Source organism: Malaclemys terrapin, chromosome 3 (assembly GCF_027887155.1).
Source record: "Malaclemys terrapin pileata isolate rMalTer1 chromosome 3, rMalTer1.hap1, whole genome shotgun sequence".
NCBI classification, from domain to species: Eukaryota; Metazoa; Chordata; order Testudines; family Emydidae; genus Malaclemys; species Malaclemys terrapin.
Genome location: NC_071507.1, coordinates 205,698,338 through 205,720,836, shown reverse-complemented (window position 1 = coordinate 205,720,836; position 22,499 = coordinate 205,698,338). Strand labels below are relative to the sequence as shown.

At 57.8% G+C, this 22,499-nt stretch overlaps 1 protein-coding gene across 1 annotated transcript in view; it reads left to right on the top strand.

The window, feature by feature from the left end:
- GAREM2 (GRB2 associated regulator of MAPK1 subtype 2) overlaps positions 1-22,499 on the top strand; it is a 37,376-nt gene that overhangs the window by 5,752 nt on the left and 9,125 nt on the right. The window contains exon 2 of the mRNA XM_054023431.1: positions 7,159-7,299. Within this exon, the coding sequence (XP_053879406.1) occupies positions 7,159-7,299 (141 nt within the window). The remainder of the gene's footprint in view (positions 1-7,158; positions 7,300-22,499) is intronic.

Sequence of the window (22,499 nt, the reverse complement as noted above, 5' to 3'; positions counted from 1 at the left end):
CGGAGCCGGCATAGCGGGGTGGGATTTGCATACCCCTGAGCACCGCAGCCACATCGATCTAAACTGGAAGTGTGGCCCAGGCCTCAGTGTGGGAGAGGCCCTGCACAGGGCTGGCAGAAGGTGGGCACGCCCAAGAAGTCAGCCTCGAGTCAGCGCTCTGCCCCCGAGGGCAGAGAGTTAAAGGGTGCCCGGGAGGCGGGCTGAAGAGGAGCCCAAGGGGGCAAACGAACTCTTGGTTTGTTTATCCCGGAAAGGGTTAAATGTCAGTTATTGACTTGGCTGGGCGGGGCTAAGGCCTGGCACAGACTCCACCCTATGTGGGGAAGGCTGGGCGGGGAGACCCACCTCAGAGGAGGAAATCGAGGCAGGGAGGGCATGCAGCACCACGCATGGCCAGCAGAGGGCACTCTAGGGCAGGCCTCTCCCCTTCACACTCGACTCCCTGGGCAGCCGGGCTGTCTCTGGAGGATTTGCACAGGCGGAGCTGACTAGAACTCACTCTAAATCCTGTCCCGCAATCAGATACCGAGGGGCAAGATGAGAGTTGCCTTCTTCTGGATCCTGCAAGGTGCAGAGCAGCCTTTGGGGGCACTCAGCTCCAGGAAGGATTGGGCCCAAAGGGCCTGCTCCGTAGTTCCTTGGAAAGCCCCACGTTGAGCCAGTCACCTTTCAATCAGGCCCTACGGGGGGGAAAATAGCTGGGTTTTACAGGGTTCTCGTCCCCGCACCATTAAACTTTAGTGGTAAACCCCGCTGGGCATCATATATAACGGGTGCGCGTGTGACTATATTGCCCTCTAGTGGCTGCAGCCCGCAGGCAGGATAAAAGCTCTACCACTGCTAGCGCTCTAGAGGTAGGGACGTGTGCGCTTTGCAGTAGAAGCATCGGGCTGTGTCCCTCCCCCACATAAGCTGTGCTGCTTCCAGGCTGGCTGTCGGCTGCTTGACGGGACTTCCTGCGGGCCCCAGGTGCTCCGGGAGGAGCTAAGTGTGGAGGCTTTGCCTGTGTTACAAACTGTCATGTTACCCGTTGATGGCTGGATCGATTTCCACTTCCTCTTGGAAGGCAGAGGCTGGGGCTGCTGTGGTCCAGCTCCTCGGGGGGAGGTGGCCTGGAGTGTCCTGGCTCCGGAGCTGGGAGTCTGCCTACGGAGCGGCTCTGCACCCAGGAACAGAGGTGGGAGTGTGAGCGATACCCTGAGACGTACCGAGGAGGCAGCTTTGGGGGATTTGCCTTAAAATCTATGACAATCTGTAAGGCAGTCCTGGAATAGGAGACGTGCTGCTCGGTGTCCTGGGTGAACCAGTGTGCACAGAGTAACTCAGTTTCATCCCACTACACCTGCCCCTTTCCCCACCTGTGTAGCACCCGAAGTCTCCCCCTCGCTCCTGGGGGCCTACACCCTCCAATACTTGCAGGCTCTTAGCAGGCCACTGGGGTCTCTTCCCCCAATTAGCCATTCTCCCTCCCCAGGAGTCAGGCCCTCCAGCCCCAGCTCTTGTCTGTAGCTCTTCCTGGTCCCCCTCAACGTCTCAGGAGCTTTCGGCTTGCAAGATGTCTAGAACATGAGCCTCGAAGTCCGTGTCCGCCCTGAGCAGGCTGGGCTGTGTGGGCCCTGACACACACCGCACACAGCCAGCAAGAGCACACAGTTGCGATGGCTTTCCGGGTGCGTTCTCTCCCCGGGCTGCAGCAGCAGCAGCGACACAAAGGGACTGTCTTTGCGGCCCAGGCCCGCTTGCCAGCAGCTGCCAGAAGGGGCCGGTTGGATTTCAAGTCCTTGGAACTTGCAGCTTCTCCCTAGTAACTGTTGCTGAGGTTCGTAGAACAACATTTGGGGAGGGCTCCCTGCCTGCCACCCGCCCCTGGCACAGAGAGCGCGGCCCTGGCATCCCAGATGCTGTTCCCGACAGGCGCTTTGGGAGGCCAGGGACCAGAGAGCCAAGGGCTTGGAGCAGAGCAGAGGATGGGAAGGTGGGGAGAAAAGGGGGATGGGTGGAGAACCAGCTCCCGGGAGCGCTGGGTGAACCATGCCCTTTTGTTCCCAAACAAGTTGCCTGCTGAGGTTTTAAAGCAGGCCGGGGTGGGCTTGGCAGACTGGGGCTGGGGGAGGAAAGCTTTAGGCTGTGGGTTTGGGTGGAAATAAACCATGAAACTGGCCCAGCCGAGTGCGGTGACACAAGGAAATGACCAGCGTCCGTGCAGGGAGAAGGAGATATGGTTTCCAACGGGTCTCCCCGCCTCGATCGTCTCTGCTGTGTCTTTAGCGACCCGGGGAAAGATGGATTCCTGACCCCGAGTTTGTCCCAGCAACTCCCCAGAAAGCACAATGCGGGCGTTGATGCAGTTGGTATATTGAGAGCAGGAAGACAGCAGGCTGGACAGACACACAGACGCTTGAGAAGCCATAGTCCTTAGGGAGAGGAAGTCTAGATAGGGCCCATCTAGTCCATCTGCCCCAGGGTCGGGGGGAGGGGATCTTTTGCTTATTGGTAAGGTGCCCCCTCTTTCCAGCAGTGGCAGGATGGTCCCAACATCCCTGGTGGGGGAAGGTGTGGGCTGTGTTTTCCCGGGGCGGGGGGTGGGGGCAGGCTCATTCCCAGATGTCTTTGTTAGTAACTGGGTCTCTTCCAGTCAGGGTTACCTGGGCTGCTCCAGAAGTGCAGTGATTAGGGTCTGCACTGAGGACACCAGAGACCTGCTTCAAGTCCCTCCTCTGACACAGGCTTCCTGTAGGACCTTGGTCATGTCACTTACTCTCCCTGGGCTTCCATTCAGTAATGGCACCAGCCTGCCTTACAGGGTGGGAGATAAATATGTTAACGATTGGGAGGCACTGAGGGGACGGGCCCAGCAAAGTACCTTGGAGAGGCTGGAGAGAAAGCTTAGCTCTGCTTTGGGCCTGGTGAATGGGGGTGGCCATGACAACATTGTATCATGATAGCAGCATTCTCTGCACCGACGCCGAGCTGCACAGCAGAGCCCGGAAGCGAAGCTGCACTTTTCAAGGTGTGCCACTGACGTCCCTGGCTTCACTGCACACTTGCTCCCTCTGTGTGTGTGTGTGTGTGTTTGCGCACGCACACAAAGCCGCAGGGATGCATTTTCTCAGGCCTGCTTGATTTCTAACCTCCTTTCCAAGCCCCTGCTTCAGGCTTTGAGCTCTTCCACCCAACTGGGCTTGAGATCTGGGTCTCGTCAGCCCTGGGGCTGGACAAACTGGACTCTGCAGAAGATGATGGCAGTGCAAGTGAGAGTGCGTTCTCCTCTCGGAGTAAATACAGACCCAATGCCCCAGGGCGGCGCTAGGGGGGCTCCGTAGGGGGGTGCTCTCCCCTCGGTGTCAGGGCTGAGCCCAATGCCCCAGGGCGGCGCTAGGGGGGCTCCGTAGGGGGGCGCTCTCCCCTCGGTGTCAGGGCTGAGCCCAATGCCCCAGGGCAGCACTAGGGGGGCTCCGTAGGGGGGCGCTCTCCCCTCGGTGTCAGGGCTGAGCCCAATGCCCCAGGGCAGCGCTAGGGGGGCTCCGCAGGGGGGCGCTCTCCCCTCGGTGTCAGGGCTGAGCCCAATGCCCCAGGGTGGCGCTAGGGGGGCTCCGTAGGGGGGTGCTCTCCCCCCAGTGTCAGTGCTGAGCCCAATGCCCCAGGGCGGCGCTAGGGGGGCTCCGTAGGGGGGGCGCTCTCCCCTCGGTGTCTGGGCTGAGCCCAATGCCCCAGGGCGGCGCTAGGGGGGCTCCGTAGGGGGGCGCTCTCCCCAGTACCCCAGCATGGCACAAGGGGGTGCTGTGTTGCTGCAGCTGCTCTCCGTGGGCCGCGGAGTGGGCGTCGGCGGCTCTGCCCCCCTGGCCGCAGCTCTGCTTTCCCAGCGGTGCTGTCTCCTAGAAGCGCTCGGCGGCGGGATTTGGTATCAATAAAGTTGTCGCTCCAGCTGGGCTTTGCGGCTGCTGCTTCGGCTATTTAATCTGAACAAAGAGGCGTTGCCAGGGCAACTTGCCACTCTTGGCAGCGGAGACCTGCTCATCCGCCGGGATTGGCGGGGGGACTATTCCCCGAAATGGCCTCGTCTAAGGGGCAGCTCTGGGGGAGGGGAGGACTCGCTCTCCCGGCTCCGGCAGCCGCTAATGGCCCCAGTTCACCCGCGATCAATGGAGCGCGCCGACCTACAGAGTCGCCCGCGCGCCATGCCCCCCACTGGTCCCCGTGCGCAGTGCTCGGCCCACGGGGCTCCTGCTGCAGCCGCAGGATGGAGTTACAGGGGACTGACCTGACTGGGAAATCCTTCTTAGCGAAAATGGCTTTGGGGCTGCGTGTTTGAAATCACGTCTGTCGCCACTTTTCAGTGCCGGGGAATCATATCTCCCTCACCTAGGAGTGACTGCTTAGGACCAGCCCTGGGGTTTTCACAGTCCCGCCTGCCCCCCGTTCTAAAGGCGGCGTTGGGCTTCTCTGGCAGCTCCTTTGAAATCACCATTTCACGCCCAACGTTCCGGTTTGAAGAGCCGTGTAAAGGGAACGGGGCCCCCCCAGGCAGCTGGCGATCCAGGCGGCTGCTCGCTTTGCAATCACCAGGCCGCTCGGGCTGCTGGCCATGGGGAAGGGTTTGCAGGCTCTGGCCAGGCTGGTAACAGTGACAAACTGTAAATACAAGTGACAATTTTCATAAAAGAGCCTGTTGACCAAACAACAGGTTAGCTCAAATGACAGCAGGAACGCCACAGAGCTCCTGGAAGGCCTGGGACAGAGAATAGTGATCATTTCCAGCTCTGATCTAGTGCCTTTCCACGTTAGATCTCACAGCGCTTCACCGAGGAGGGCAGGAGCATTCTCCCCATTTTACAGATGGGGAAACTGAGGCACATCAAGGGGGAAACTGAGGCACGGGGGGAGGGAGAGAAACAACTTGCCCAGGATCACCCAGCAGGCCAGCTGCAGAGCTGGGGCTAGAACCCAGGTCTCTTGAGTTGCCTGATCAGGAACAATTGACGCCTGCTGTGCACACGTTCCACGAGAGAAACGAAAGGATCCACCTGGCCAGCAAAAGGGCATTGCCTGGCTAATATGGTGGGGAGTAGCCCAGCAAACCCTGCTGTTCACACTGCAAGCTGGCTAGACTCTGTCACAAGCCTCCCCCCGCTCCACACAGATCTGTGTCTCCAGCTCTCTCCAGGCAGGCGTCCATCATCCATGCCTTTCCCTCAGGGCTGCCCTAGCGTGGGGTCTTGTGTGGGACACTGATCCCCACTGATCCCACGCTCCATGTCCAAGAACTGCTTTGCTGTGGTGCCACATCGCCCGAGGTGGCAGGATGCACCCGGGGATGAAAGCAGTTCCTGTCCCCATGGAGGCCCCCAAACCTGGGGGGAACTGATCTTCCATGCTCCCTCCCCCTATTCCTACAAGGGCTTGTCTACACACACAATCGCACCAGTTAAACCGGAGCACCCCCAGTGTGGACCCTCTGCTCTCTGTTTACGACCGACTGCTGTTGGTTTAGCTAACACTTTTGCATACTGGCTGGTTACTGATTCGTTCCAGCTATTTGCTGACTACGAATTCAGCCTCAAACCCTGCCCCTGAGGAGGTATCACTGGCCTCCTTTGACAGGTCATTGAACCAGAGTCCAGCCCCCGGCGCTGAGGCAGGACCAAGTGACCTCAGATCATCCCTGACAGGGTTTGTTCTCTAAACCACCGGATTCCCCAACCTCCCTTGGAAGCTGGTCCCCACAGCTTAACTCCCCGTAGAGTGAGACATTTTCCCTCGTTCTCACCTGTCTCCCTTCCTACAGATTAAGCTCATTTAGTCTTGCGCTACTTTCCAGGGCCATGGAGAACCATTGATCTTCATCCTGGTGAGAACAGCCCCTCACAGATTGGACGGCTGTTCTCAGCTCCCCCCTTGGCCTTCTTTTCTCAAGACTGAACACCCCCAGGGCTTTTAACCTTTCCTCATAGGTCAGAAAACTAAAACCACAAGGAAATCCAAGGGGAAACTGAGGCTCAGAGTGGGGCTGCTACATGCCCCAGGCCACCCAGCGACTCGGACCTTGGTTGGATCCAGGAGGCCTGGCCCTGAGTCCTTTGCTTGGGCTGCCACGTGCCACTGTGGCCCTGCCAAGACCCGGTGGATGCTGCTGAGTCTAGTCTACATGTGGGGCTGGGGCTGTATTCCCAGGGGCTGGTCCTACCCTGCGTGCTCACTCCCGTAGCCCTGGTGAGGTGAGCCTCTGGGTGCAAGGGCAGAGCTGGCTGTGTCGGAGGTGCAGGGGGCTGGGGCGGGTGGGGAGGTGTTGGGGGAGGGGATCAGGCTGGCCGGGGTGCTCAGGGCTGGCTGCGTAGGGGGCGCAGGGGGCTGGGGCAGGTGGGAGGTGTTGGGGGAGGGGATCGGGCTGGCCCGGGGTGCTCAGGGCTGGCTGTGTCGGAGGTGCAGGGGGCTGGGGCAGGTGGGGAGGTGTTGGGGGAGGGGATCAGGCTGGCCGGGGTGCTCAGGGCTGGCTGCGTAGGGGGCGCAGGGGGCTGGGGCAGGTGGGAGGTGTTGGGGGAGGGGATCAGGCTGGCCCGGGGAGCTCAGGGCTGGTTGTGTCGGAGGCGCAGGGGGCTGGGGCAGGTGGGGAGGTGTTGGGGGAGGGGATCGGGCTGGCCGGGGTGCTCAGGGCTGGCTGTGTCGGAGGTGCAGGGGGCTGGGGCGGGTGGGGAGGTGTTGGGGGAGGGGATCAGGCTGGCCCGGGGTGCTCAGGGCTGGCTGTGTAGGGGGCGCAGGGGGCTGGGGCAGGTGGGGAGGTGTTGGGGGAGGGGATCAGGCTGGCCCGGGGTGCTCAGGGCTGGCTGTGTCGGAGGCGCAGGGGGCTGGGGCAGATGGGGAGGTGTTGGGGGAGGGGATCAGGCTGGCCCGGGGTGCTCAGGGCTGGCTGTGTCGGAGGCGCAGGGGGCTGGGGCAGGTGGGGTGGTGTTGGGGGAGGGGATCAGGCTGGCCGGGGTGCTCAGGGCTGGCTGTGTAGGGGGCGCAGGGGGCTGGGGCAGGTGGGGAGGTGTTGGGGGAGGGGATCAGGCTGGCCCGGGGTGCTCAGGGCTGGCTGTGTAGGAGGCGCAGAGAGGTGCGGGTGTTGGGGGGCGCGATCAGGCCGGTCTCCGGTGCTCAGGGCTCTCCCTGTCCCCGCTGCAGGAGAGTACGTGGAGGGGGTGAGTGAGCAGGACGTGCTCCTCATTCACTCCTGCCGCCAGTGGACCACAGTGACGGCCCACAGCCTGGAGGAGGGGCACTACGTCATCGGGCCCAAGATCGACATCCCGCTGCAATACCCAGGTACCGGGGACATCGGGGGGAGGGGCTGGGGCTTCTCACCCGGGCGGTGTCCGAGCTCCGCGGGCAGCCCAGCGTCCCTGCTTCCCAGAGTCACAGACGGGGCGGTGGCTCCAGTGGCTCCGGGACGTGGCAGAGGCTCCGGGACGTGGTGGTGGCTCTGGTGGTCCCGGGACATGGAGGTGGCTCTGGGAGCTCTGGGACGTAGCGGTGGCTCCGGGGACTCCGGGACGTGGCGGTGGCTCTGGGAGCTCTGGGACGTAGCGGTGGCTCTGGGAGCTCTGGGACGTGGCGGTGGCTCCGGGGACTCCGGGATGTGGCGGTGGTTCTGGGACGGGTGGTGGCTCCGTGGGCTCAGGGACGGGCCGGCATCTTGTTCTCACCACTGCTGCAGGATGACCCCAGCTGTGTTTGCCCTGGGATCCCTTTAACATCCCATTGCCTGGCCCCACGGGTCACAGCCAGCCCTGTGGGAACCAATGGGGGCGGGAGTGAGCCTGCCATGACCTGACCTCGTCTGGGTGCCCGCTCGCCCGCTGCCCGTAGCGGGTGTTGCCGACCGGAGGGACGCCTGTCTGGCTCAGGGTGATTGGTGCCGCTGGTGGAGATTTCCCTGCTAGCTCAGAGGGGTATTTGACGAGGTTCGGGTTTATTAGCTGTCCGTGCCCAGGGTCCCTCCTGTGGCCCCAGCACGGCACGGCTCCCAGTCCCCTCTGCGTGGGAACGGCCACATTTCTCTGCCCTTGTCTCTCCCACCGGCTTCCCCCTTGGGGGGTGCAGCTGGGAATGCTCAGGTTGGATCCCAGCTTGGGGTTCCCGGGCGAGGGTCCCAGCCCCACCGGCCCCTCCATGCCCCTGGGAGTTGCGCTCAAGCAGTTGGGCTTTGGGGTAATGCCCTGGGCACAGCCTGGCGCATCCCTGGCTGCTGGGTGCAGAGCTCGCAGCCCTGCCCTGCCCCGTGGCTGGGAGGGCCACTCCCACGCCCCCCGAACACCAGACGTTCCGGTACTCTGGGAACAGTGAGACCCAGCCCCCACCGGCGTGACCTCGCATGCACTGTACGGGCAGGGTGGGGCGCTCTTCAAAGTGGTGTCCCCCACCCCATGCCGGACAGGATCCGGGGAAGCCCGTGCGTGTGAAGTGAGAGCTTGTGATGCTAATGGTTTCTGCGCCCCACTGCCTCTCCGTGCCAGGGCTGGTTGCTGGCCGGGCCCGGTGGGCTGTGCACAGGGGCACGTCCGTGTGGAGCAGCCCAGTTCCCTTGGGCAGTGGACTTGCCAGCTGGGGAATCAAGCTGGGAACAAGCTGCTCTGTCCATGTTTAGGGCTTGCGCCCAGAGCTGGACGCAGGGAGCCCAGGTCCCCCCCTCGCTTGGTTCTTCAGTCTCTTTCTCTCCTTCCATTGTTTCCCTCCTGTGCTGTCCTAGTATTAACCCTGAACGTCCCTTCATCTCCAGGAGGTGGGTGGGCTCCAGGACTAGCTAGGCTTCGCTCTCCCGGCTGGGTCCTGCTAGCTGGCTCCCAGGCCCTAGCGAGGGCGAGGGGCCGCGGCTCTCTTTCTCCTGCGTGCAGCTTGCCCGGCTTCCACCGGGGCTGAGTGCGGCCCCTCGGGGAGTGGCAGCGTCCCAGGGCCTGAGCCCATCACAAGTGATGGGGCATCGCATGGTTCACTGGAGCCACGGGACTTCCCGGAGGGGCCCTGGGGAGCTCCGAGAGGAACCAGCGGCTTCGTGAGGGGCGAAAGGTAACCTGGGGGGGGGAGCCCAGGTGAGTCAGAGGTCAGGGGTCGTACAGGAGAGTCGGCGCCAGGCCGGTGCGTGGCTCAGCTCCTTGGGCAGATGGTGTATGCGGGGGGGGAGGGATGAGCCCGGCGCTGAGTTCATTGCAGCTGCCGTGGCGAGCACTCTGATGCCTGCGCTAAGTGCATCCCCGCTGGTAATGAGTCCTGCTGATAAATAACTAATGGGCCGTGGAGGCTGGGGGCGGGGGAATCACCGGTTCCAGGAGCAGACGCGGGGAGGGGGAGCCTGAGAAACGTGTTAACCTGCTTTACTGGGCTCATAGGAGAGCGGCGGTGGCTCCAAACTGGGCCCAGCCGCAGCCAAAGGGCCCGCAGTGCCTCCTGGGGCAGCCCATGGGGCTGGGTTCCTGCACCCTGCAAAGGCTCATGGGATTGTTTGGTCAGGTTACATGTTTGTGAAGTTCTGTAGCTTGGGCCAGGCCAAGTGGGAGTGGGTGACCCCCCCCACCCCGACAGAACTAACGCCCCTAATGCAGCCTGCAGCCTCCCTGGTTAGCCCAGCCCTGGGCTCCCCCCAGCTCTGCCAGTGCCCCTCATTCCTGACCTGCAGCCCCCCAGCTATCCCAGCCCTGGGCTCCCCCCAGCTCTGCCAGTGCCCCTCATTCCTGACCGACAGCCCCCTGCTAGCCCAGTCCTGGGCTCCACCCAGCTCTGCCGGTGCCCCTCAGTCCTAACCTGCAGCCCCCCGGCTATCCCAGCCCGGGGTTCCCCACACCAACTCCCAGCTCAGCTGGTGCCCCTCAATCCTGCCTCCTGCTATCCCAATCATGGGCTCCCCCAGGTCTATTTATGCCCCCGACACTCATCCTGCTACCTCCCCAGCCCTCCAGAGCTCAGCCGATGCCCTTCCTTACTGATGCCCACAGCTTCCCCGCGCTAGTCCAGTCTTGGGCTGTCCCAATACCCCTCCCCATAACTGGCTGCATCTCTGCTATTCCAGCCCTGGACATCCCCCCAACTCTGCTGGCGCCCCTTATTTCAAACCTGCAGCCTCCCTCATCACTGCAGTACTAGCCAACCGCCTGCACTTGTCCAGTGCTCCCCAGTCTCCTTCGCAACTCCCCAGTGATTGGTTCCCCAGGCAGCTAAAAGCCCCGGACACGTCATTCTCTGCCTTCCCTCGGTGAACGTAATTACTGAGTGCCAGGCTGTGGTCTCGCCCGTATCACCGTACCTGGTGAGATAACAGCGCTGGCAATGGCGACACCCACTGCAGCCCTCGGGGCAGCAGGGCAGCGTCACCGACGTTAGAGGACACTGCACTGAGTCTGGGCCCCTGAGGGACACATGCTGCCCCCTGGGTGCACCTACCAGGCACATGGTCCATGAGCTGATCTCTCCAGGCTGAGTAAAAGTCGACAGCAAGCGACGCTCCTTGGGCATGGCTGGGGGCGGGAGAGAGCAGCCGTGGGCGGGGCTAGACCTAGATGTGGGAGGAGCCCCTCACTGTCCCCCATCACACCTCTCCTTAGGCCTCTCCTCTGCCAACAGACCTACAGAACCTGGGATGATGGGCGGGGCAGCCGGTGAGCCGAGACCACGGCCCCTCCTTCCGGCCCACGTTGTCCCCCCTTGGTCTGCCTTCGGTTGTCAGCGCTTTGCGGGCGGCGACCGGCATTTTGTTTTGTGTCTGTGCCGTGCCCAGCACAACAGGGCCCAGTCCTGTAATAACCGAGCCTCAGCGGGGGCCAGTCAGCACAACTCTGCGCTCCATAGAGTGACACTGATTGAGCCCAGCTGCCGAGCTGGTCCTAGGGGGCCATGCTCCAGGGCTGGAGGGGGAGGCTCTGGGGCACCGCATGCGCCTGGGTGCTGGCGGGGCCTTGGCCCATAGATCTGCAATGCTGCTCCCTGCAGGGCAGCGGGCCCGTGACTCTGCGGCTGGTGGTTGGGAGTGGGAAGCGCTCTGCGGAATAAGGCCGCCCCTTGCTCTCTCCCGTTCCCTTGCATAGAGCGTGGCTTGGACCTGGGCGGGCGTCCCTGGTCCAGGCACTCGGAGCCGCTCTCCTTTGAAAGAGCTCTGAATCTCAAACACCCCGGGGCGAGCAGGACATGGCGCCGTTACGGGGCCGACCGCTGAGGGTGAAACTGGAGGAGTCCAGGGAGCTCCTGGGTTTATGCCAAACACAGTGACAGCAGGATCCGGGCTGCAGGGCCGCCAGCTCAGCCCCGTCGGCCGCTGCGCGTGGAACAGCAGCAGCAGTGTCTCCGGGAAGCGACGTTACCAGAGCCGCATGAGCACCACAAGAGCAGGGCTTACGGGTTTCAGGCCAGACGCTCTCTCTGCACCGCGACCTCCCCAGAGGCAGCGCGGCACAGTGGGCGGACGCTAGGGTGGGTTCCGTTCCACGCTGTGCCTGTGAACTCACTGGCTGACATCGATGGACCTATCCTCCATGAACTTATCTAGTTCTTTTTTGAACCATGTTTTAGTCTTGGCTTTCACAACATCCTCTGGCAAGGAGTTCCACAGGTTGACTGTGCATTGTGTGAAGAAATACTTCCTTTTGTTTGTTTTAAACCTGATGCCTATTCATTTCATTGGGTGACCCCTGGTTCTTGTGTTATGAGGAGTAAATAACACTTCCTTAGTTACTTTTTCCACATCAGTCATGATTTTATAGACCTCTATCCTATCCTCCCTAAATTGTCTCTTTTCCAAGCTGAAAAGTCCCGGTCTTATTAATCCCTCTTCATACAGCAGCCATTCCTTACCCCTAATCATTTTTGTTGCCCTTTTCTGAACCTTTTCCAAGTCCAATATATCTTTTTTGAGATGGGGCGAGTACATCTGCACGCAGTATTCAAGATGAGGGTGTACCATGGATTTATATAGAGGCAATATGATATTTTCTGTCCTATTATCTATCCTTTCTTAATTATTCCCAGCATTCTGTTCGCTTTTTTGACTATCGCTGCACATTGAGTGGATGTTTTCAGAGAACTATCCACAGTGATTCCAAGATCTCAATCTTGAGTGGTAACAGCTAATTTAGATCCCATCATTTTATATGTAAAATTGGGATTATGTTTTCCAATGTGCATTACTTTGCATTGATCAACATTGAATTTCATCTGCCATTTTGTTGCCCAGTCACCCAGTTTTGTAAGATCCTTTTGTAGCTCTTCGCAGTCTGCCTGGGACTTAACTATCTTGAGTAGTTTTGTATCATCTGCAAATTTTGCCACCTCACTGTTTACCCCTTTTTCCAGATCATTGATGAATATGTTGAATAGGACTGGTCGCAGTGCAGACCCCTGCGGGACACCACTATTTACCTCTCTCCATTCTGAAAACTGACCATTTATTCCTACTCTTTGTTTCCTATCTTTTAACCAGTTACCGATCCATGAGAGAACCTTCCCTCTTAGCCCATGGCAGCTTACTGTGCTTAAGAACCTTTGGTGAGGGACCTTGTCAAAGGCTTTCTGAAAGTCCAAGTTCCCTATATCCACTGGTGACACATGCACACACTGTCCAGCTGGCCAATTCCATGCGTGGCTCCGGGGGCCAAAGCACAAGGGAACAGGATTCTTTGCAGGCGTGGAACGGACGCCTCTGGGTGCACCTGGAACCGCTCCCGTCCCTTTGTGCAGGTGGGACGTGCTTGCCTTCCATCTGCACGCACAAGAGTGGGGGTGGGGCGTTTGTGCTTCCAGCTACAGCCCGGCCTCCAGCCCCTTCTCACTAACATCCGTCTTTATTGATCTGATTGATTTGCTCAGTGCCTGGGATCCGCTTCTCGCCGCGTGGGTCTCATCATTCCAACCCCATTGACCGGAACACGCCGCTGTCAGCCAACGGGAGCGCAGGAAGCGCCAGCAGTCACAGTGCCGGCCGAGCTGACAGGCTGCACTCGGGGCCTGCCAGATCAAGGCAAGGGGATTCCAGAGAGAAGAGCCCCTGCCCCTGCCCCACAGCAGCCCCAGACGTACCCCCAGCTGAGCCCAGCTGTCAGGATGGGACGTGGGCAGGAAGAAGCGTTCCCTTCCCCTGCTTGCGACCAGGAGGACGGTGATTAGCTAGTGCGAGGAGACCGAAGTGTCACCTCTCCTCAGGGTGCGTCGTAGCAGGGAGGGGTTTGCCCTCTCTGGGCCCTTCGCCGACATGTGGTCCTGGCTCTGTCCCTCGGGAGGCTGGCCGGTCAGTATCATTCCCCCGATTTACAGATGGAGAAACTGAGGCTGAATTGGAGACTTGCCCAAGGTCACCCAGCGAGTCGGTGTCAGAGCAGTCATTAGACCTGGGGTGCTTCCGACTGCCCATCCTTTGCCCTTACCAGGGCTCCTCACTTGGGTCAGCAGAAGGGTTTGAACCTGGGCTCTTCGGTGCTACAGGCAGGACTGTCGACTGCTTGAGCTCAAGGGCTGGCTCGGTAGCAGACGCTTGTCTCCCTGCATGGCCTGGGCACTAGAACAGTGGGTGATGAGGTGCATCAGACCTCGCTGGTCCTTAGAACGCGAACCTCCCCTGTGGATGGTTCTTCTCTTCAGTCCTGCAAATGCCTTTGGGCTCATGATGTTCTCCTCTGTCAGACGTGTAACCTCGAATGTACGTGCTCCTCCGAGCCTGAAAGTTCACCCCTTGCTAGGGAACTCCGTCTAACCAGGTAAAAACCTCACCTGTCTCTCTTCTTCCTTTCAGGAAAGAGGAGAAAATCCTGGGCGATCGCTGGGCATTTTATAGACAGATTTGACAGCTGTTTTCTATTGACTTGGGCTTGTGGGCTATCCATGAAAGGGGTCTCTTCTCAGAGAAGTTATCGAGGTTTATAAGGGGGTTGGTGTAACATGGTGTTTGTAGGATTGGGGCAACTTTGCTTTATAACATTTAGGACAGCTCGGTTTGGCCTTTTCTCTTCTCTTCTCCCAGCCTGGTGTGGGGTTCTTTTTGCGGTGGAGCTCCCAGCGTGACATTCTGCTACAAGGGACGCTGGGAAAGCAACAACAATGAAAACGTTCGCTAATCAAATGCATCCCAGAGGGGCTTGGTTTGTAGGCAAAGGAGAGTAAAGCGGCCGGGAGAGCTCTTCAATAATTCATCATTCCTCAAACGTGCAAATCCGGCGCCTGAGTTTCTGAGCGCTTTCTACCCCTGGCTATGAGGGAAATGCATGCGTTCCTTCACAGACGTGGCCACTCCCACTCCCCCAGAGGCCCGCCCACTTATTTGGACTCCTCTCCCGTAGGCGCATCTTGCTGTTGCAGTGAAAGTTAATGGCAGCGCAGAGGGCAACGTAGCAAAATAATTTGCAGATGATACAAAACTACTCCAGATAGTTAAGTCCCAGGCAGACTGTGAAGAGCTACAAAAGGGTCTCACAAAACTGGGCGACTGGACAACAAAATGGCAGATGAAATTCAATGTTGATCAATGCAAAGTAATGCACATTGGAAAACAGAATCCCAACGCTACATATACAGTGATGAGGTCTAAATTAGCTGTTACCACTCGAGAGAGATCTCGGAGTCACTGTGGATAGTTCTCTGAAACTAGGGTGACCACATTTCCTTAGGCTGAATACAGGACACCTGGTAAAATTACTCGTATTCAAGTGAGTTCAACAGCAATCAATCAGAACTGTGCAGGACAAACGTTCAAATTAACATCCACTTGACTGAGCCACTGTTAAAAAGAAATACTGTGGAGTTGGATTCTTTTTATTTACCTTCTTATCTTTAAGGCTTTGGGGTTCACACCGGGTGGGGTGACACCCTCCCCCCCACACACAGGGAGAGGTGACACACACACACACACACTTCCATACATCTCTCTCACATGGGGGGTAACCGACCGACCCAACACTCCCTGCCTGGCGCTCTCCGCCCTCCATGCCTGGCTGGGAACGTTGGGAATCATTAAGAAAGGGATAGATAATAACACAGAAAATATCATATTGCCTCTATATAAATCCATGGTACACCTACAGCTTGAATACTGCATGCAGATGTGGTCGCCCCATCTCAAAAAGATATATTGGAATTGGAAAAGATTCAGAAAAGGGCAATAAAAATGATTAGGGGTATGGAACAGCTGCTGTATGAGGAGGGATTAATAAGACTGGGATTTTTCAATTTGGAAAAGAGACGACTGAGGGGGGATATGATAGAGGTCTATACATCATGACTGGTGTGGAGAAAGTAACTAAGGAAGTGTTATTTACTCCTCATAACACAAGAACTAGGGGTCACCCAATGAAATGAATAGGCACCAGGTTTAAAACAAGCAAAAGGAAGTATTTCTTCACACAGCACCCAGTCAACCTGTGGAACTCCTTGCCAGAGGATGTTGTGAAGGCCAAGACTAGAACAGGGTTCAAAAAAGAACTTAGATAAATTCATGGAGGATAGGTCCATCAGTGGCTATTAGCCAGGATGCGCAGGGATGGTGTCCCTAGCCTCTGTTTGCCAGAAGTTGGGAATGGGTGACAGGGGATGGATCACTTGATGATTCCCTGTTCTGTTCATTCCCTCTGGGACACCTGGCATTGGCCACTGTCGACAGACAGGATACTGGGCTAGATGGACCTTTGGTCTGACCCAGTCTGGCCGTTCTTATGTTCTTATATGTTATGTTCCTGATAGCGCCATGCCTCGAGCAGCCCACTGCAGAGATCTAATTGCTCCCACGGTGGAGCCAGCTCTTGCTTTCCCATCAGTGACGGGGCAGGTGCGTGTGACTCCTGTCAATCCGGCGGGGGGCGTTCTTGCAAACCGGGCCAGCGGCCCTTGGGTTTTGTGGGACCGTCCCTGGCAGCCGGCTCTGACATGTGACCTAGGGGCAGATCGGATGGTGCAGCTGTTACCATGGCCTGGGGCAGCCGGGTTTGCTCCGGGGGACGGGGTGATCTGGGTTTCCGATCTGCCAATGGAGCGTCGCAGAGCCAGGTGCTCGCCCTAGCTGTGGTGCTGGGCCCAGGCAGGGTCACTCGGCCTTAGCGTAACTGGGCACTGGGAACTATGGGCCTTTTACTCTTGACTTCAGTGGGAGCAGGGCTAGGCCGATGCAGCGTGTCATTGACCCCGCCCCGCCCCGGCCCGCCCCGGCGACAATCTTGGAAGCAACCCTTCCCCAAACGACGTCTGCAACCACATTAGCCCCATGCAGCATCTCCCTGGACATACGTCGGCTCCGCGCCCGCAGCATTTACTAGGGCAAGGCAGAAGCTTAATTCTATTGCGCAGGCCCCTGAGTGGGGAGGGGTCAGAGGGTAACGCAAGCTGGGAGGGTCTGTGACTCCCCAGCCAGCCGCTCACTCCCGCAGGCCACCTGCCTCACCTGCCTGGGCCCTGTCCCTCCGGGTTGGTGGTGCATGCAGCAGCTGTCGCAGTCCCCGGGCAGGGAGGGAGGCGAGGGGCCGCAGCCAGCCCAGAATCTCTGTCTGGTCCCCAGGGACGCAGGTTGTTTTCATTTTGCGTTTCACTCCTTCTGGGGCAGTGACTCTGGGCTGGTCAGTTTCCCGTCGGGTTTATCCTCCCCGTGACTTTCTGGTACCATGGCCTGATGCTGCTGTTGTGTTTGGGTCTCCAGGACTTCATAGACTCATCGAATCTCAGGGTTGGAAGGGACCTCAGGAGGTATCTAGTCCAACCCCCTGCTCAAAGCAGGGCCAACCCCAACTAAATCCCCAATTTCCAGGGGGACGGGCTAAGCTCAGATCCCTGCAAACGTTTCTGCCTCGCTGGGTCAGTCGTGTCTCTTAGAGACCAAAGCTGAATCCACAGATAGAAATGTTTTAAATTGCAAGGCAATTTAGCCCTCAACACCCTCCCTCTCTTCCTCCCACTTCCACCCTTTAACCCCCAGGGAAACTCGGCTGTTTTCTGTGCCCTGGAGGGACGACCCATTTTAAAACAAGGCCTTGCTCTTTGCCAGCTGGCTGGTAATTGGTTCCAGCCAATATTGGCTGTGATTGCATGAGAATCGTTAATAACCCGTCTCCACCCCTGCTCTGGTGCTAGTGGTGACTGGGCTGCACCGGGCTCTGTAGCACTTCGGGGCCGGCAGGAGTTTACCCCAAACAGTAGCTCCCCAAGGGGGTTGATTATTTTATTTCAGAAAACAGCTGGAGGCCCCTAGCAGGCGGGCCTAGTGCTGGGGAGCAGACGGTGTGTGCCGGTGGCTCAGACCCACACGTGCGAGTCAGGACTCCTCTGTGTACCCACATTCACTGAGACCAGCAAACTCATTCCACTTGTGACTGAAACAGGATTTGAACCCAGCCCTGAGGCAGAGCAAGGCCAGGACCATCAGCCAGACATTAACCTTCCCAGCCCTTGTGGATGTTCCAGCTTAGTGGGGCCAGTTACCTGGCAGTCTGGGACGTCTGAATCCATGCAAAGTGGGTTGGCTGCGAGTCAGCCAGGGCTTCGAGCCCCGGGGGAGTGAGTCAGAATCCGGGGGCTGGGGATCGGTTTCTCCCCTCAGCCAGTACGGTCTGCACATCCCAGCGGGAGCTCGGCCCCTGCCGTCACCCTCCACCCCGTCACCACCGTCTGGCCCCCCAGCACGGTTCGTTCCTGACCCTCTACGGGAAACGCAGCACCCGGGCTTATGTGCATTCCCCGTAGGGCTGGGGGAGGCCGATTCGTGGATCTCTGGACGCCAGAGGGGACCAGACCCTTGGGAGGTGGCTCATGGACTCAGGAGTGGGTGTGAAGAGGGGGGCAGGGGCTGGCAGGGAGGGAGGCCCCCTTCTGGTGGCTCCAGCCGCCCCAGCCTCGATCCCCCCCATGCACACGCCGGATGAGGGGCTGCCGCTCTCGCGCGCGGCTGGCAGCGGCGCTGGATGACTGGTGGCTGTCAGGCCAATGTGGCACCATGAGGCCACAACAGATGCAGCTCCGGAGGGGCTCTGCCCGTCAGCCGCCCCCGGGGCCCTGGCTCTTGGCTCTGTTAGAGGACGGGGGGTGGGGTGGGGAGCAGGCCGAGGCAGGGCACAGGGACCCCCCCACGCAGCCCGCTGGGGAGCTGTGGCGGGTGTGGCGGGCTTGGGAACGGAGCAGCCTGCCAGCAGTTTCCATGGCAATGGGATGTTGGAAATCACCAGGGAGGGAAGCCGAGGGTGTCTGGGAGTGGGAGCTAACGCTGCTGCCTCGCCGGGGAAGGGAAACGCCCCCCCCATGTGTCCTTGCCCCCCACCCCCAGCGTGAGCAGACAGCCCCGGGCCTCGCCAAGGTTGTGAACCAAAAACCCCGGTGAAGCCCTTCAGGTGCTTGGGGGGAGGTGAGGTCTGTCTGTCCGTCCTCCCACTGAACCGGCGCGTTGAGGGGTGGGGCACAGATCTCGGCTGTCCAGGGTCAGGAAAAAACGTTCTCGACTCGGGGCTGGTTGCCGGGCAGCGAAGGTTCCCAGATGGCACGGCTGGGCCTGCTGCCCGCCCGGGAGCCTCCCCCCTCTGGGCAGTGTGTTTCCTGCCAGTCAGCCGGCGCTGAGCCATGCAGAGCGAGCGGGTGGGGGAGCCCTGGCGTGGGAGACCGGGAACTGGCTGGCATTTGGCATTTCATCCTGGGAGCAGCAGGAGTTGCAGGGCCGGGGCTGGGCTACGTGACCACGCTCTGGAGGGGGTCGGGGGGTGAGGGTGAGGGCAGAGGAGATGCTGAAGAGGAGGGAAGGAGCCAGAGAAACCCCAAGTTTTCTGGGCCCAATCCTACAGGGCATGGATCCCCCTCTATAGCGCTTCTGCACTGACCCACGGGGGTCACCCCTCCCTCGTCTTGATCTCCCTCCAGCCTGGGCAGACCCCGTTCCTGCCTCCATGGGATCCACCCTACCCCTAGCTGCTTCCCCTCCATCCGTGTCATCACCGCGGGCAGTAGAGAGCCGGGAGCTGCCATGTGGCCGAGCTGCCTGCTTCCCTGTGGGCTCTCCTCTAGGCTGGGGCGGGGAGGGGGCATGGGCTCTCCTTGGGTTCACACGAACCCCAGGAGGTCCCAGCCCAGGACACTGAGGTGGGGCAGCCCAAGCAGAGGCCTGGTGCTGGTGTGTGATGCCCAACGTTGCCCAAGAATATTCCTCCCTGGGTGGCTTCCTCTTTGCTCCCCAAGAGCGATTGAGCTTGGCTGGCCCAAGCAGCCGCGGGAAGCGAACGCTAAGGCCGCGGGGTCGTGGGGAACCCAGATTATCCACCTGTACATGTTGTCGGCAGTGTTGCTGCAGCCGTGTCGGTCCCAGGATGTGAGCGAGACAGGGTGGGTGAGGTGATATCTTTTACTGGACCAACTTCTGCTGGTAGAAGGGACATGCTTTTGAGCTCCACAGAGTCTTCTTCAGTGTGTCTGCGCTAAACACAAGGTGGGAAAGACTATTAAGCATAAGTGATGCACACATGCTCCAGGAGACCACTTAAAATGAAGTGGGCAAATGAGGGTTAACAGGCAGCAGGGTGTGTAATGAGCCGTGAAACCAGCGTTTCTGCGAAGTCCGTGGTGTTTAGTGTCCAGCAGTTATGAATTTAAGTTCCCAGACTCATCTTTTGCAGGTGTTGTGCAGGTGTCCTTTGAGGATGAGCACTGAGAGGTCAGATATGGAGTGATCGCTTTGTGGAAAGTTCACCCACAGGTGACGGGGGTGTTGTTGTCTTTTGTCATTTTTCTGCATGAGTTCCCTTGAAAGCGTAATGTTTCTCTGGTTTCACTCAGAGAGTTGTTGTTGGGGCATTTGATGCACTGATTGTGGTACACCACGTGTTGTGATGGGCACGTGTAGGACCCACAGATCTTGAAAGGTGTGTCGCAGGGGGCGTTGATCATTGTAGCCGTGGCGATATGTATGCAGGATTTGCATTTGTTGTTCTGGCAGAGTTTGGTGCTGCTTTGAGTTGGTGGGTCCTGGTCTGTGGGGAGCTTGCTTCAAAAGATGAGTTTGGCGAGGTTGAGGGGTTGTTTGAAGGCCAGAAGAGGGGCTCAGGAAAGATTTCTTTCCGGCTGTAGTCCACACTGAATATGGGTCGTAATTGTTTGATGATATCCCACATGGGATCTAGAGTGCAGCGGTAGGTGACAACTAGAGGTGTGCAGTCACAGGAGGGTTTAAAATGTTTATAGGATTGGAAGAGACCTCAGGAGGTCATCTAGTCCAATCCCCTGCTCAAAGTAGGAACAATCCCCAGACAGATTTTTACCCTAGTTCCCTAAATGGCTCCCTCAAGGATTGAACTTACAATCCTGAGTTTAGCAGGCCAATGCTCAAACCACTGAGCTATCCCCCAATGTATTTAGACAGCCCATTCCATGATCCAATCTACTTCTCTGTTGAAATGTCCTTGTTTGGTGAAGGCCGTTTTGGTTGTGTTAAGATGTGTATCCTGGACTTTCTCCTCAGAGCATGTTCTTTGGTATCTGAGTGCCTGGCTGTTGATAACAGATTCCTTGGTGTGTTCGGGGTGTCTACTGGATCAGTGGAGGTAAGTGGGGTGATCAAGGGGTTTCTTGTATGCAGTCATTTGTAGGGTTCCACTGATGAAGCTGATTGTGGTGTCCAAGAAGTTGATGCTGGTGCGGGATTGTTCTAGAAAGACTTTGATGGATGGGTGGTGGTTGTTGAAGTTGCGGTGAAAGTCTACGAGGGAGTTTGGGTCGTCTGTCCAGAGGGTGAAAATATCATCGATGTATCTCAGGTACATTGTTGGTTGTGTTGTGCATTTTTATAGACCTTCTTCCTCAAGGTGGCCCATGGAGAGGATGGAATATTGAGGAGTCATCTCAGTACCCACGGCTGTTCCCATGGTTTGGACAAAGTGTTTGTTGTTAAATTGTTGTTAATCTGACGAGGTTCAACAAGGACAAGTGCAGAGTCCTGCACTTAGGATGGAAGAATCCCATGCATTGCTACAGACTAGGGACCGACTGGCTAGGCAGCAGTTCTGCAGAAAAGGACCTAGGGATTACAGTGGACAAGAAGCTGGATATGAGTTAACAGTGTGCCCTTGTTGCCAAGAAGGCTAACGGCATTTTGGGCTGTATAAGTAGGGGCATTGCCAGCAGATCGAGGGACGTGATCATTCTCCTCTATTCAGCATTGGTGAGGCCTCATCTGGAGTACTGTGTCCAGTTTTGGGCCCCCCACTACAAGAAGGATGTGGAAAAATTGGAAAGAGTCCAGCGGAGGGCAACAAAAATGATTAGGGGGCTGGAGCACATGACTTATGAGGAGAGGCTGAGGGAACTGGGATTGTTTAGTCTGCAGAAGAGAAGAATGAGGGGGGATTTGATAGCTGCTTTCAACTAGCTGAAAGGGGGTTCCAAAGAGGATGGATCTGGACTGTTCTCAGTGGTACCAGATGACAGAACAAGGAGTAATGGTCTCAAGTTGCAGTGGAGGAGATCTAAGTTGGCTATTAGGAAACACTATTTCACTAGGAGGGTGGTGAAGCACTGGAATGGGTTACCTAGGGAGATGGTGGAATCGCCTTCCTTAGAGGTTTTTAAGGTCAGGCTTGACAAAGCCCTGGCTGGGATGATTTAGTTGGGGATTGGTCCTGCTTTGAGCAGAGGGTTGGACTAGATACCTCCTGAGGTCCCTTCCAACACTGATATTCTATGATTCTATGAAATGTGACACCTTTGTGGGTGAGGATGAAATGGGTGAGTTTGGCGATGGATGTGGGGTGGGTTTCCAAGCTTTGTCCATTGTCTTGCAGATATTTGAGGCAGGCAGCAATGAAGGATGTTGGTGTATAGGGAGATGATGTCCATGGTGGTGAGGACGGTGTTCTGAGGGAGGTTGTTAATGTTTTAGAGTTTCTGAAGGAAGTTGGTCGTATTCTGGAGGAAGTTGGTCGTGTTCTGGAGGAAGTTGGTCCTTTGTATGGTGAGTAGTTTCAGGATGGTTTCTCTGAGTCCTGTTCAGTAAGAATTCCGTGGCCAAATATGATGGGTCTGCCGGGGTTCCCTTGTGTATAAATAAATAATAAATAAATAAATAAATAAATATTTTTTTTGTATGTATCTTGGAGGGTCCCTGGTGTGGCTTCATGGGGGATGAGGTTGTAGAGTTTTTCTTGGAGTTGCCTGGAGAAGGATTTGATGGTAATTCTAAATTCCCGTGTGAATTGTGATGTGGGATCTCCTGTGAGTTCTCTGGTAGCTTCGTTAACGTAGTCATCATGCGTAAGGGCTACAATGGTTCCCCCATGTCTCTAACCTGTACGTGTAACACACTGGTAAAGTGAGTGCTGTATCCCTCCACTAGTGGCTGCTCCACATCAAGGGTAACAGCCCACTACTGCTGCCAGCTAAGGGAGTTACTCTGCTGAGCTTCAATGCTGAGGATAAAAGCCTATTACTGCTGCCAGTTAATGGCATTACTGCATCATACACTACTGCTGCCAGCTAAGGAAGTTAGTGCCTTGGTGCTGAGGGTAACAGCCTACTACTGCTGCCAGTTAAGCAAGCTACTCCGC